The following is a 12,294-nucleotide window of genomic DNA, read 5'->3' as shown; positions in this document are numbered from 1 at the left end:
TCCTGGAACAGGAGATAAAATTAGCAGATTTGACCATCCATCTCTGTTTTGCTCTAAGTCCTCACATTGTAAGTTATGATCAGCTAGAAACAGATGGATTTTCTGGGTCCTGTCACAGCTGGACAACCATCTGTATTACATGCTTGGGCCTTAGAAAGTCGTCCGTCAGTGGGGATTTAGAATCACGTGCATAGAGTTCTAAAGCCCCTGAAACCCTTGTAAAGATTTCCTTTCAGCTTTCTGCTGAAAAATCATCCTGCTGTTGTCAACCTGTGATTATAGAGAATGCCAGCTAATGGGTTTGTATTTCCTTAATAGAGTTTCTTCAAAGTTTTCAAAAAGTTTAAATTGTTAGCTGTTTCTTCTCCACTAACTATCATATAAAAATACTAATTATTTTTATTATTTGAAATATAATAACTTAAATATGAAGATTAAATCAAATCAGGGGAGCCTGCCTGGCTCTGTCGGTAAGAGTGTGTGGCTCTTGATCTTGGGATCTTGAGTTTGAGCCTCATGTTGGGTATGGAGAGTACTTAAAAAAAAGAAATTAAAAACAAATCAATAAAATAGCTTTCTAGAATGTGCCTTTTTGAGCACATGCTTTCCCTTTTCATTTTGTTGGTTGTCAGTCTTTTAGTCTTGCACTCTTTACTCTTGCAAAATCTTGACCACTGCTAAAAACCACAGTTCCTAAATTCTAAGTATTGCACACATATCCCCTCACCCACACTACACATATGTAGTACTGGACAGCAACGATAAGTGCAAAATTTATCTCACCGAATTTATTTATATCCCTCTACTTTATGCTCTTATTGGACTGGAACGTCTATTCATGTAATGATAGAAATACCGCATAATTATTGCTGGATTTTTTTTTAAAGAAAATAGTTTTCTTTCTTTTTTTATAATAGTTTCCAGTTTAGAAAGGAAGTACAAAGCACAGGGCGTTCCCCTGGCCTACCTCAGTCTCCCTGTCTTACACTGGTCACAACAAATGAACTAATACCAATACGTTATTATTAACTAAAATCTCTGCTTTATTTGGATTCCCTTCGTTTTTACCCAATGGTTCTTCGTGTCCCCAGATCCCACGTTCTATTTGAGTCATCATGTCTCCTGAGGTTCCTTTAGACTGTGACAGTTCCGCAGACTTTCCTTGTCTTTTATGGCCTGGACGGCTCTGAGGAGTCCCGGTCAGGCATACCGTAGAATGATATCCTGGTTAGGCTCACTTTCCTCAGGGTTATACTGGGGCTGTGGGCTCTTGGAAGCAAGACGCCAAAACCCTGTTCTCATCACATCATATCATGTGTGTCTATCATTAACATGGCTCATCACTGTTGATGCTGACCTTGACCGCTCGCTTGAGGTCATGTTCGTCACGTTCCTCCACTGGACCATCCCTGTCCCATCTCCTCTGCGCTCTTCTCTTAGAAAGGAGCTCACTGTGTGCGGCCCTTACCTAAGGAATGGGGAAGTATGCTCTGCCTGCTGGGGGGTGGGCACTGACTTTTTTTCTTAATACATGCAAAATTAAAAAAAAATTTTTCTTTGCATGACATTTGGATACCGTTTTGCTTCTTTCAGACACTTCCCAAATCTTGAGAAACTTTCCCTTGTACAACATGTATCGTTTAAAGCAGCTTAGATATATTTGCAGTATAGTTTTTTCAATAACATTTGTTTCTAGGTATGCAATGAAATGCTTGGATAAGAAGAGGATCAAGATGAAACAAGGAGAAACATTAGCCTTAAATGAGAGGATTATGTTGTCTCTTGTGAGCACAGGGGTGAGTATTCCGTTTTGAGCACTGCTTGTTTCTGTATGCATGGGTGGGTTGGTTTTCTATATCAGGATAATTTATTTAAGATACAGGCATTCTTTTCCAGCACATTATGCAGCTAGCCAATTCTTGGGTGGGTTAGAATTTCTAGCAGGGAAGAGCAGCACTAAGTTAATATAAATAGTGTGTAATTCTCATATTATCTCTGTTTAATTTGGGAGTTCGAGAAGTGTTAGCGACCATCATCATCCCCACCCACGGCTTCTCCCTTCAGCGGCTGGGTTTATGGCTTCCTTTTTCGTGGAATGTGCTTGCAGAGAGGGCAGAATAAGCATGGCAACAATGACAGAATCACTTGAGTCGCGTTAAGAAGTGACTGAAAGATGGAAGACTGACCTAGAGAGGGAAGAGCGCAAGGAAAGCAGCTCTGGTCCTCTATAAACAAACCAAGAGTTGAAACAGCACGGGTTACTCAGGCCTGAATTGCATCTGGGCCTGTCCCCAGTCACTAGACGGTGGCTTTATCGCTATCTCTCTTGCTGCTTTTTTACCTGCTGTGCACTTTGCTCATTTCCATTTCCAAGACCGTGTTTCCACCTGCTGGACATTGTATTTGTCTGTCAACTGGCATTTTTAGCTCAGTGTGTGCCCAAAACTTTTACCCTGTGTCTTCTTGCAAAATAGTGTCCCGTTCTGGCTTCTTTTGCAGTGTATGGTATGACCCATGAGCAAAGCCTTGGCTCTTATTTATTTCAACAGAGGTATATAAAGACACCCAATAAAAACTCAGTGTCCAGCCTGGGCATGCCGGGGTGCATAAGCAATCCTGCCATCTGGCATCCAGGGGAGATCAGGGACTCGGGGTCTCGAAGGGAAGGCAGGAAATGATGGTGGAGTGGCCCGACTCCTGCTGAGTACCTCACATGTGAATTAAGGTTAAACACCCAGACAAGAAGGTTTATGGTGCAGTGAGATATATTGGGGAGGACATGGCCTCCAAATACCCCAGCTGGGTTCTAAATAGGGTCAACCTCACCCAGAGGATGAAGGAATCGGATTTTTAATGGTGAATCAGAGGATCTCTTTCACACAGTCTGTGGGCTCCCTGGCTAATGTTTCTTTTTTTTTTTTTTTTTTTTTTTTTTAAGATTTTAATTTATTTATTTGAGAGAGAGAGAGAGAGAGAGAGAGTGAAGTGTGTACAAGCACGGGGAGGGGCAGAGGGAGAGAGAATCTCAAGCAAACTCCCCGCTGAGTGCAGAGGCTGACACAGGGGTCTTTTCCAGGACCTGGAGATCATGAGCCGAAATCAAGAGTCAGACACCCAACTGACTGAGCCACCCTGGCGCCCCCTGTTGTTCCTTTCTTTCTTTCTTTCTTTTTTCTTTTTTTTTTTTTAAGATTTTATTTATTTACTTGACACAGAGAGAGAGATCACAAGTAGACAGAGAGGTAGGCAGAGAGAGAGTAGGAAGCAGGCTCCCCGCTGAGCAGAGAGCCCAATGCAGGGCTCCATCCCAGGACCCTGAGAACATGGCCTGAGCCAAAGGCAGAGGCTTAGCCTACTGAGCCACCCAGGCACCCCTGTTGTTCCTTTCTTAATATCACCTGACAGGCCCTGTGGGTTTTTTTGTTTGTTTCCACCTATGTTTATTGTATTGTGTTCTATATTATTCTAGCATGAGTGGTTTTAGGAAGGTTATCTGCTACTAAAGTAAAAGATTATCATAATTTAGCTCAATTGTAATAAGTGAAAATGCCATAGCTATACACAATTTCTGTCTGTGTGCCTCTGCCTTCCACCATATGGACATTAAGCATTTCAAACAAGAGTTGTCCTGTGTGTATGACCACGTTTTCAGCTAGTTGGCATAGACACCAAACAGCATGCACACTGTATTAGAATCGGTTCAAATGGCATTGGTTCTTCGTGTCTGTCAGGAATGCCATGGTCTTACATTTCAAACATGGGTGTGCACTTACTCCAGATTTTAAGTGGTAATTAAAATATTAATTTTTAATGAGTTATCTCCAACACCTTGGATATTTATTCTCAAGAAAGCCTATGGAAAAAGAAATTTTTGGTTTTAGAAAAATATACATGGAACTTTCATGTTGCATTTTTATTTCTATTTTTTCCAGGTGGAGGGGAATACAGTACCTCCTCAGTCTTACCCTCTAAGGGAATAAATGAAAAATGGGGCTTATATTGATCTACTGCTTTTGAGCTAACTTTCAGGAACTGTTTAAATTTTTTTCAAGAATCACACCTGGCTTTTGTTTTTGTTTTTGGGGGGAATTTTGATGGTTTTTGTTTTGTTTTGTGTTTTACTTATCAATACATAATTGAACCAACAGGTATTTGGCTGGCTGAGTCAGAGAGCATGTGGCTCTTAATCTGGGGTTTAAGTTCGGGCCCCACGTCAAGATTACTTAAAAATAAAAGCTTTAAAAAAATAATATATAATTTAACCAAAAGAGTTGTAATAAAGCTATTTGGAATTCCTTCCTTCCTTCTTTCCTTTCTTTTGTTAATCAAAGGCCATGTTTTATGTTTGCTTTTTTTTAAATGATCTTTCACTTAAAATGGCCTCACTAGATTAAACTTCAGATTAGCCTATATCAGCATGGTTTCCCAGGGTGTTGGTTTTGGCATGAAACTGAACTGAAGTCACTCGTTATAGTTTTCTTTTTATTGGAAGTTTTTTGGTTTTCCTTCCAATTTCAAATGGAGTGTTCCTTCCCCCGACCTTTCAAAGAGGCAGTGGGAAGTACTGTTCCTGGTTTGATTCAGTAATTCTAGAATAGTAAAAAGGGAAATCTTCAAGTTTCAGAACCAGGATAAGTATGTCCATACCTGGGAAAGAGCAGTTAGCCCCTTCCTGAAACAGGCCCATTCTGTCCTTGGAAATCTTCCTCATTCACTCCTTGAACCATATTGGAGGACCTAGACCGTGCAAGGCATTCTGCTGCAGGACGCGGGGGTCCCCCAAACATGACTTTGGTCCTTGTTCTTTAGAGCTGCACAGAATGAGAGAAGGTGATACTGGTCACCTGCTCCTCAGAAGTGTATAGATAATTAGGACCCATGGCAGAGCCGGCTGACAGGACCCAGTACTCAGGAGGCATTTACCAGGGTGGAGGTGACAGCGGATGCCCCTCGGAAGTCACCGGACATGCTAGCATGCGTCTAGGTCCCCAGCACCTCAGGAGGGTTTGAGGACTTCAGGGAAGGCCAGCAAAGCCGGGGTCTGAAGTGATGCGTGAGTTGAACGTGTTGAAGCTGGAGAGGGGAGAGACCAAACCGTTAAGAGCTTTTGAGGCCCGCTCTTAGGATTTAAGGAAATCTTACAGCAGCTGGAAACAAAAGGTTTGCAACAGGAAGATCACAGAAGCCTACCTCTGACTGCAGGGTGGAAAATTTTAACTACTTCATGGTGTATTTGATCACGGTGTCACAGAGTCGCTACAGAACATAGGCCACTTTGCTCGCTGCCTCCAGAAGACCCACTAGTCCTTATTGCCGTTAATTGATAATCAAGGCAAAACATCTTAACCATGATTACGTTGGGAACTCTACGTGCACCGTCATTAAATTGCTGCCTGTTTTGTCGAATTGGTCCGTATTTGGTCCTTTGTGATTCGGGCTTCACACGAGACCCAGGGTGGTGTCTGCCCAGCACTTGAGAGGTGAGGGGCTGCGGTCAGGGTGGAGACACCTGGATCTGACACTTGAGCTGAGCTTTCCCCTTCCATTGCTACAGAAACCCTGCCTTGGTAACCAGCATCCGGAGAACTGGATGAGGTCAGGAGACATGGGGTTGAGATCTTGGCTGCCTACCAGATTTCTTTGTGACCTCAAGCAAGTCATTTCCCCTTTTTAGGGCCTTAGTTTCCTTGTCTTAAAAATAAACAAGTTAGACCAGGTGATTTTTTTTTTTTTAAAGGGCCCTTCCTCCTCGGCCTATGATTCTGAACAACAGACTGTTCATGTTCCATCTTCATAACATAAGATCTTAAGTGAACCTTTCGCTACTTCGTCAGAGCTCCCGTTAGAAGATCCTGTCCCATCCTGTTCAGGAATACCCCTGGGCAGGGTCCACTTGTGTCCGTGGTGGAGCGTGCAGTTGCTGTCCCTAGCTGGGAAGGACTCTAGCCGTCTGAAGCTCTGGGTCTACCAGCCTCTCCACGCAACATCTGAAGTGCATCAGCTCAGGAACTGGAGTGTGTGGGGAAGCCCATTAAGGAAGGAGCAGAGTGAGCCATTTTCAGCAGGCTCTGAGAAAGGTGGTTCTCGAGAACCACCTGTGGTTCCGAGAGGGATGGCAACCCCCAACCTGCCAAGGAGGGCCGTGTGGCTTTTTTTTTCTTTCTTTCTTTTTTTTTTTTTTTAGCCCACATGGCTTTTAACAGAAAAAGGAAAGCGCTTTTATTTTGCCTATTTAAAGCAAAATCAGGCTTGAAATCAGTAGTCACTAACACCACATCAAACAGTGCTTTGAGGCAAACTAGGTGATCACAAAATGGCATTCGTCACTTGTTCTGGAGTGATGTCCTCCGGAAGATACATGGAAATTGAATTCAAGTTCACGAATCTCTGGTATAGGAAGGTATTAACTCAGTTTTACTGGTCTACCCTTAAAACAGAGGTTTGGACAAAGCAAATTTAGTATGCAGAGTATTCTGTTGAAACTTGAATGTTTTCTATGGAATTTAATAATTTTTTGTTTCTGTTAAGAAAGTGGATATAGATTTTTTTTGGGGGGGCCAGTTTTTATTTGAATTAGGTGAGTGCCCAGTATACACTGTATATGAAGAGCCTGAACAAACCTAGTCATAGATCCGGCTTAGCACTGATGAAGTTTCACAAGGGAACACGCTCCCTGTCCAGCACTCTGGTCAAGGGACAGAAAGTGACCCGTGTTCCAGAAGCCTCATGCCCCTTCCGGTCACCTACCCCTCACTCAGGCTAACCACTGTCTGAATTTCTAACACTGTAATTTCACTCTGCCCATGTCTGGGCTTTGTCTGAATGTTCTGTGCCTGGCCTCTGTCTCCCGGTGTCGCGTGTGAGATCCTTCTGAGTCATTGCACGCAGCAGCAGAGTGTCCCGCGGCTACATAGCAGAGGCCGGCAAGCTGTGCAGGGCCCATGGGCCACATCTGCCTTGCAGCCTCTGTTTCTGTACAGCCCATGTAAGAACCAGGAATGGTTCTTACATTCTTAAGGGATTGTATAGAAAATAAACAAAGAATACGGGACCGAGCCTGCATGAACCCTGTAGAAAGGGAAAACAGCCCCTTGCAAAAACGCATGCCAGCCGTGGCTGTCCAGTATTCCCCTGCACAAACAGACCATGATGCATGCATCCATCCTAACATCGATGGATAGCCGGATCACTTCCCAGGTCAGGCTGTTGCAAATAGTGCTGCGAGGAGGATTCGCAGGCTGTTCTCCTTGGTGCACAGCAGTCCAGGTTGCTGGGAGCAGTAAACCCAGGACTGGAAATGCTGGCTCATGGGGTTTGCCAACGGTGCTCAGCTTTGGCAGCTAGGACCGGTTTGCAAGAGCATCTGTACCACTGTGAGCTCCCAGAAGCCATGCATGGGAATTCCATTCCCGCCCTATCTTTCCAACCACTTGGTATTGTCAGTCTTTTTAATTTTAGCCATTCTCGTGGGTTTTAGTGATAACATATTGCAGTAACACATTTCCTTTGGGACCACTATGGTCCAGCATCTGTTCAGAGGCTTGGAAGCTATTGGATACTGTCTTATGGCAAGTTCCCATTTAAAAAAAAATTAATTAATTACTATTGTTACTATTATTCACTGCTGCCTTTTTTTTTTTTTTTTTTTTTGCCATTGTTCTGTTGGGTTGTTTGCCTTTTTCTTTATTAGTGTACCAGGGTTCTTCATATATTCTAAATATCAGTCCTTTCTTGTTCATGGATTGCAGATACCTTCTCCTACCCTGTGACTTGCCTTTTTACTCTCTTAAAAGTATGCTCTGAGGAACAGAAGTTCTTAATTTCATTGAAGTCCAGTGTAGCAACATTTTTACTGTTAGTGCTTTTTTGTGGCCTGAGAAATCTTTACTTACCCTAAGGTCATGAAGATACTCTACTTTGTTTTCCTCTAGAAGCTTCATTGTTTTCTGTTTAGATCTTCGACTACCTGGAGTTGATTTTAATATGTGGTGGGAGGTAGGGGTGGCAGTTCACTTCCTCTTGTACAAATACTCAGTTGCTCCAGTGCCGGTGATTGGAAAGACCACTCTTTCCCCCCACCTTGTTGTGTCATTTTATCACAAATGGATTGACCGTTTATGCTTGACTCTATTTCAGGATGCTCTGTTTTGTTCTGTGGGTCGGTTTGTCTGTCCTTGGTTACTACCACACTGTCTGATTTACTGTTGCTTTATAATAAATCTTGATACCTGGTGATGTAACTTTTCCAGCTTTGGTTTTCTTCTAGAATGCCTCTCCTTCTCTAGCTGTGTATATTTTTACATACATTTTGGAATCAGCTTGTTGATTTTCATTTTAATTAGAATTGCAGAGAACCTCTAGATTACTTGTGGGAAAACTGACATCTTTACAATTGAGCTATTCACTCCCTGACCCTGGTATATTTTTCCTCTTTGAAAAGCCAGTTGAATTCCCTTCTATGCTCGCTCAGTGTTTCAAGACAATAAAGTGGATAATTTCCTCCCACTGTAGTATGGTTCTTCCAACGTCAGAATCCAAGATTGACATGGGTATTTGACTAGCGAGAACAAAACTGTAGACCAACAAAAAGACCAGCAAGACAGCAATATTTTTCTATAGAATCTGGGTCCTTTGAAGAAGACGCAGATAAAAGGGTCATGAGTGAATCTGAGAGATGAGACCTTTGAATTCATCTTTTCCACTTAGTGCTCTGTCTCTATGCATTTTGTCCCATTATCAGATCTGTTTTGCTGGGACCATTAAGGTTACCACAGAGGGGTCTGTGCTCAACATACAGGGCAGCAGTGTGGATAGGGAAAACTATGGATGGTGTTTGATAGCAGATAGCATGCGCTTCCCGGGGCAGCTTTTGTTTTTCTTACAAACTCTTGCTTTTTTTCTCTAGGACTGTCCATTCATTGTCTGTATGACCTATGCCTTCCACACTCCAGATAAGCTCTGCTTCATCTTGGATCTGATGAACGGTGAGTGACACTCAGGAAGTCCGAACACAGGGAAAGACTTCGCCAGGACGTACACCTCAGCGCATGCTGCCCTGAGCTCCCTGGCGGCTTGGGTCTTTCAGGTCATGGAGTTCCCCCGAAGTTTAAGGAAACCTTACTACTCCTCAGGTTTCCCTCAGAATTCATTTTAAAATGTTGACCGCCATTGCCCTCTGGCCCTCCTAGTCTCTCACCAGGAAGTTGCATCTTCTGGAAAAGATTTTCATGAAATACACACAGTGAAGCTTCATTTTCTGGAATGCAGCTGGCCTAGATCTTTAATTAGCTTGTTTCCTGACCCTCAACTTTTAGGAATGAAATGCCTCATAACAACATGAGCCAAAGATAGAAGTGTATTTGGAAACCAACTTTGAAGGACTGGCTGTGGGCCAGCATGACTTCAGGCCGCATCTTCTGTACCCTGAGCCGAGACCAGCCAGCCATTGATCTTTTAAGCTATGAATGATGACCCTGCAAATGCAGAGAAAGTTCTAGCTAGAAAAATAGTTTTCTCGTATTAGAGAGTGACACGGTGTATATTCAAAGTGTTTTCAGTAACAAGAGTTTGAAATAGAATGTGTATAGTACAGCAGATGAATTACTTTTTTGTTTTTGGATGTTCATTTGAAGTTCTGTTATGTTCTGAGAGTTTGATTTAAAACCAGATCTATTCAACGACATGGAGGAATTTTCCAGACATAATAATGGCAATACCATTATTAAGCCAGATACCATAGCATGTCTCCTGTGTGATTACACGTACATGACACTGAGCACAGACAAAGCTAATGGATTGTGAGAAGTCAGAAAGGAGACCTCTTGGCCTAACCAGGGCGGTTGCTGAGGCATTGACAGGGAAGGGCACCAGGCAGCCTCTGGGACGCCGGAAATCTTTGATATCTTGATCTGCCAGTAGTTATATGGGAACACTTGTGCATGAAAGGGGAGCTATGTAAGCCAAAGCAGGGGCCCTAAAGTTGGCCACGCATTAACTCCTCTGGGTCCGTAGAGGCTGTTCCTTTACAGTTTATAAGAACATTCCTTTACCCTGTTGATGGCATTGTTTGTCTCTGTAACTTGAGCCCATAGGATGATTGCCTTTTTTCAACATTTAATTATGAAGAATTGCAAACATAGGGCAAAAATGGAAAGAATTTTACTGGGCACACCCCAATACCCACCTCCCAGTTTCAACAGTTAAGATTTTACTGTGTCTATTTCCCAAATATCTATCAGTATGAGCATTTTGTTGCTCTGTGTGCTGCCTTCTTTACTGTCCACGGAGCCCATTGCTAAGCCATCCGCTGGATCATTACCTGGTTGGTTCAGTTATTAGGATGTAAATACTCAAAGCAGAAAAGCTAGCTGCCCTCTAGCCACCCACCCCGTGCAGGTGCATCTGGGAGCTGGGCTCCCAGTCTGACAGGGATGGCGGTGTTGTATATTGTCCTAGCCATCCCTGCATGAAAGTCTTCTAATGTTTGAGATGCCTCTATACTCCTTAAAGTGTTTTGTCAAACTACAGAAGTCCAAGACAGATATACAGACAAAGCAGAAGCAAAATTTGCCTTTTTTTCCAACCACGTCCTAACTATTTAGGATGGCAACAATTTTTGTTTCCTGGGAATTGACCCAGTTTGTATTAACCTCTGCATCTCCGGTTCCAGGAGGCGATTTGCACTACCACCTTTCACAACATGGGGTGTTTTCAGAGAAGGAGATGCGGTTTTATGCCACGGAAATCATCCTGGGGCTGGAGCACATGCACAGTCGGTTTGTGGTTTACAGAGATCTGAAGGTAAAGCACTCTGTTTCCCAGACCTGCACAGTAGGTATTGTGGCACTGGGTCTCCGGACAGTCTCTTATCTCTCATGGGACCTGCCATTTCCCTCCCCTCAGCCCTGGTGAGGTCACATCTGTGTGATGTCCGTCTGTCCAGACTCTAAACTCTGTGGCAGGGACTCCTTTCCTTCCTAGTCGTTGCTATTAGCTCAGTGCTTGCTCCCCTGCCTGGGGCAGCACATACACTAACTCAAAAATTGTAATGAATTAATGGCAAGCAAGGTTGGAGTTTCTTGGCATTGCTGGTGTGACAATTAATTGTCATGCACTTAATGTTCACTAAGCAACTGGTTTGGCCATGGCTCTGTGTTAGAACTGGTGATAGATGGTGATGAAAAGCAGAGAACATGCATCTTCCGGGATTTATACATGGGTGTACCAAGATGCAGAGTGGCCAGAGCGCTAGCTTGTTGGAGGCAGAACTTCCCCTAACGGCCATTCTGAGGGTTTCACATTGTTTTAGGACCATCTTCAAAATCGCTAACAGATTTTTAGGTCCCTGAACTGTGGAGCCCCAGAAGGCTGTATCTAGGCTTCTCCATTCTTATTCTCTCTGGACTTGGAAAAAAATGCAGTGAGTCTATTCCAAGTTTCCCCCTTCCAGACCATGGCGCTCAGTCACGGGTTCTGCATTCATAAGGGAGCTAGGAGTTTACTCAGTACCTCCATGGTGACAGTCATCGTGAGAAGACAGGAGCAGAGATAAAAGGGACTTTGACAAATCGTAGAACTAATCCTGCAAATACAGAAATGTGCACATAATAATGAGGAGGAAAATGACAGGAGAGACAGTTTCTCGACAGGGTAACAACACTCGGGGGGAGGTGTTTGCCTTCTCTTTCAGATTCCTTCTCGATTGAATCCAGTGTAGCTGACAAAGATGTGTAGATTACGCTCCTTTCTCTCAGGAGCTGCTCTGTTTTGATTAGCTGTCTTCGCTTTGTAAGGTTGCCTTCCCAAGAGCTTAAAATATTATATTTTATTTTTGAGCCTCTTACTTTGTTACAAAACACTCTGTAAAATTTAAAGCTTTCTGCAAGGTTATATAAAATTTTCCCCTTAGTTTTCCTCTGAGCATGAAAGAGAAACAAATGTATTTTTGTTAAATTAGAAATAATTAGACACTGGTTGGCTCATGACAATTTCGCTTCCTCCTGTGAGTTTTACAGAGGAATAAACTACATGCTGAAGGCCCATGAAGCACTATTGTAATACATTTTAATTTAGATCTGTAACTGGTCTCTAATCATCTTTGTGCTGTATTTTTTTTGTTTTGTTTTGTTTTGTTTTCGAAGCTATTTAGTAGGCAGTGGTATTATTTAATTTCTATTCAAACTGAATTCTACTCACTCATGATTATTCATGCTTCGGCTTTATAATAGCGTGCCATTTATTTTTATTTCAAGCAAAACAATAGTTGATCTCCAGCGGAAAAATATTAAGATGACT

At 42.9% G+C, this 12,294-nt stretch overlaps 1 protein-coding gene across 6 annotated transcripts in view; it reads left to right on the top strand.

Moving 5' to 3' along the window:
• The window catches only part of GRK3 (G protein-coupled receptor kinase 3), a 119,094-nt gene that overhangs the window by 78,546 nt on the left and 28,254 nt on the right, over window positions 1–12,294 (top strand). For all 6 annotated transcript variants that reach the window (XM_059140994.1, XM_059140997.1, XM_059140996.1 and 3 more), the window contains 3 exons: window positions 1,697–1,796; window positions 8,906–8,984; window positions 10,670–10,800. In XM_059140994.1, the coding sequence (XP_058996977.1) occupies window positions 1,697–1,796; window positions 8,906–8,984; window positions 10,670–10,800 (310 nt within the window). The remainder of the gene's footprint in view (window positions 1–1,696; window positions 1,797–8,905; window positions 8,985–10,669; window positions 10,801–12,294) is intronic.

Source organism: Mustela lutreola, chromosome 11 (genome assembly GCF_030435805.1).
Source record: "Mustela lutreola isolate mMusLut2 chromosome 11, mMusLut2.pri, whole genome shotgun sequence".
In the NCBI taxonomy this organism is placed as follows: domain Eukaryota; kingdom Metazoa; phylum Chordata; class Mammalia; order Carnivora; family Mustelidae; genus Mustela; species Mustela lutreola.
Note: the sequence above shows the minus strand (reverse complement) of the source record. Positions and strands in the feature narration are given on the sequence as shown.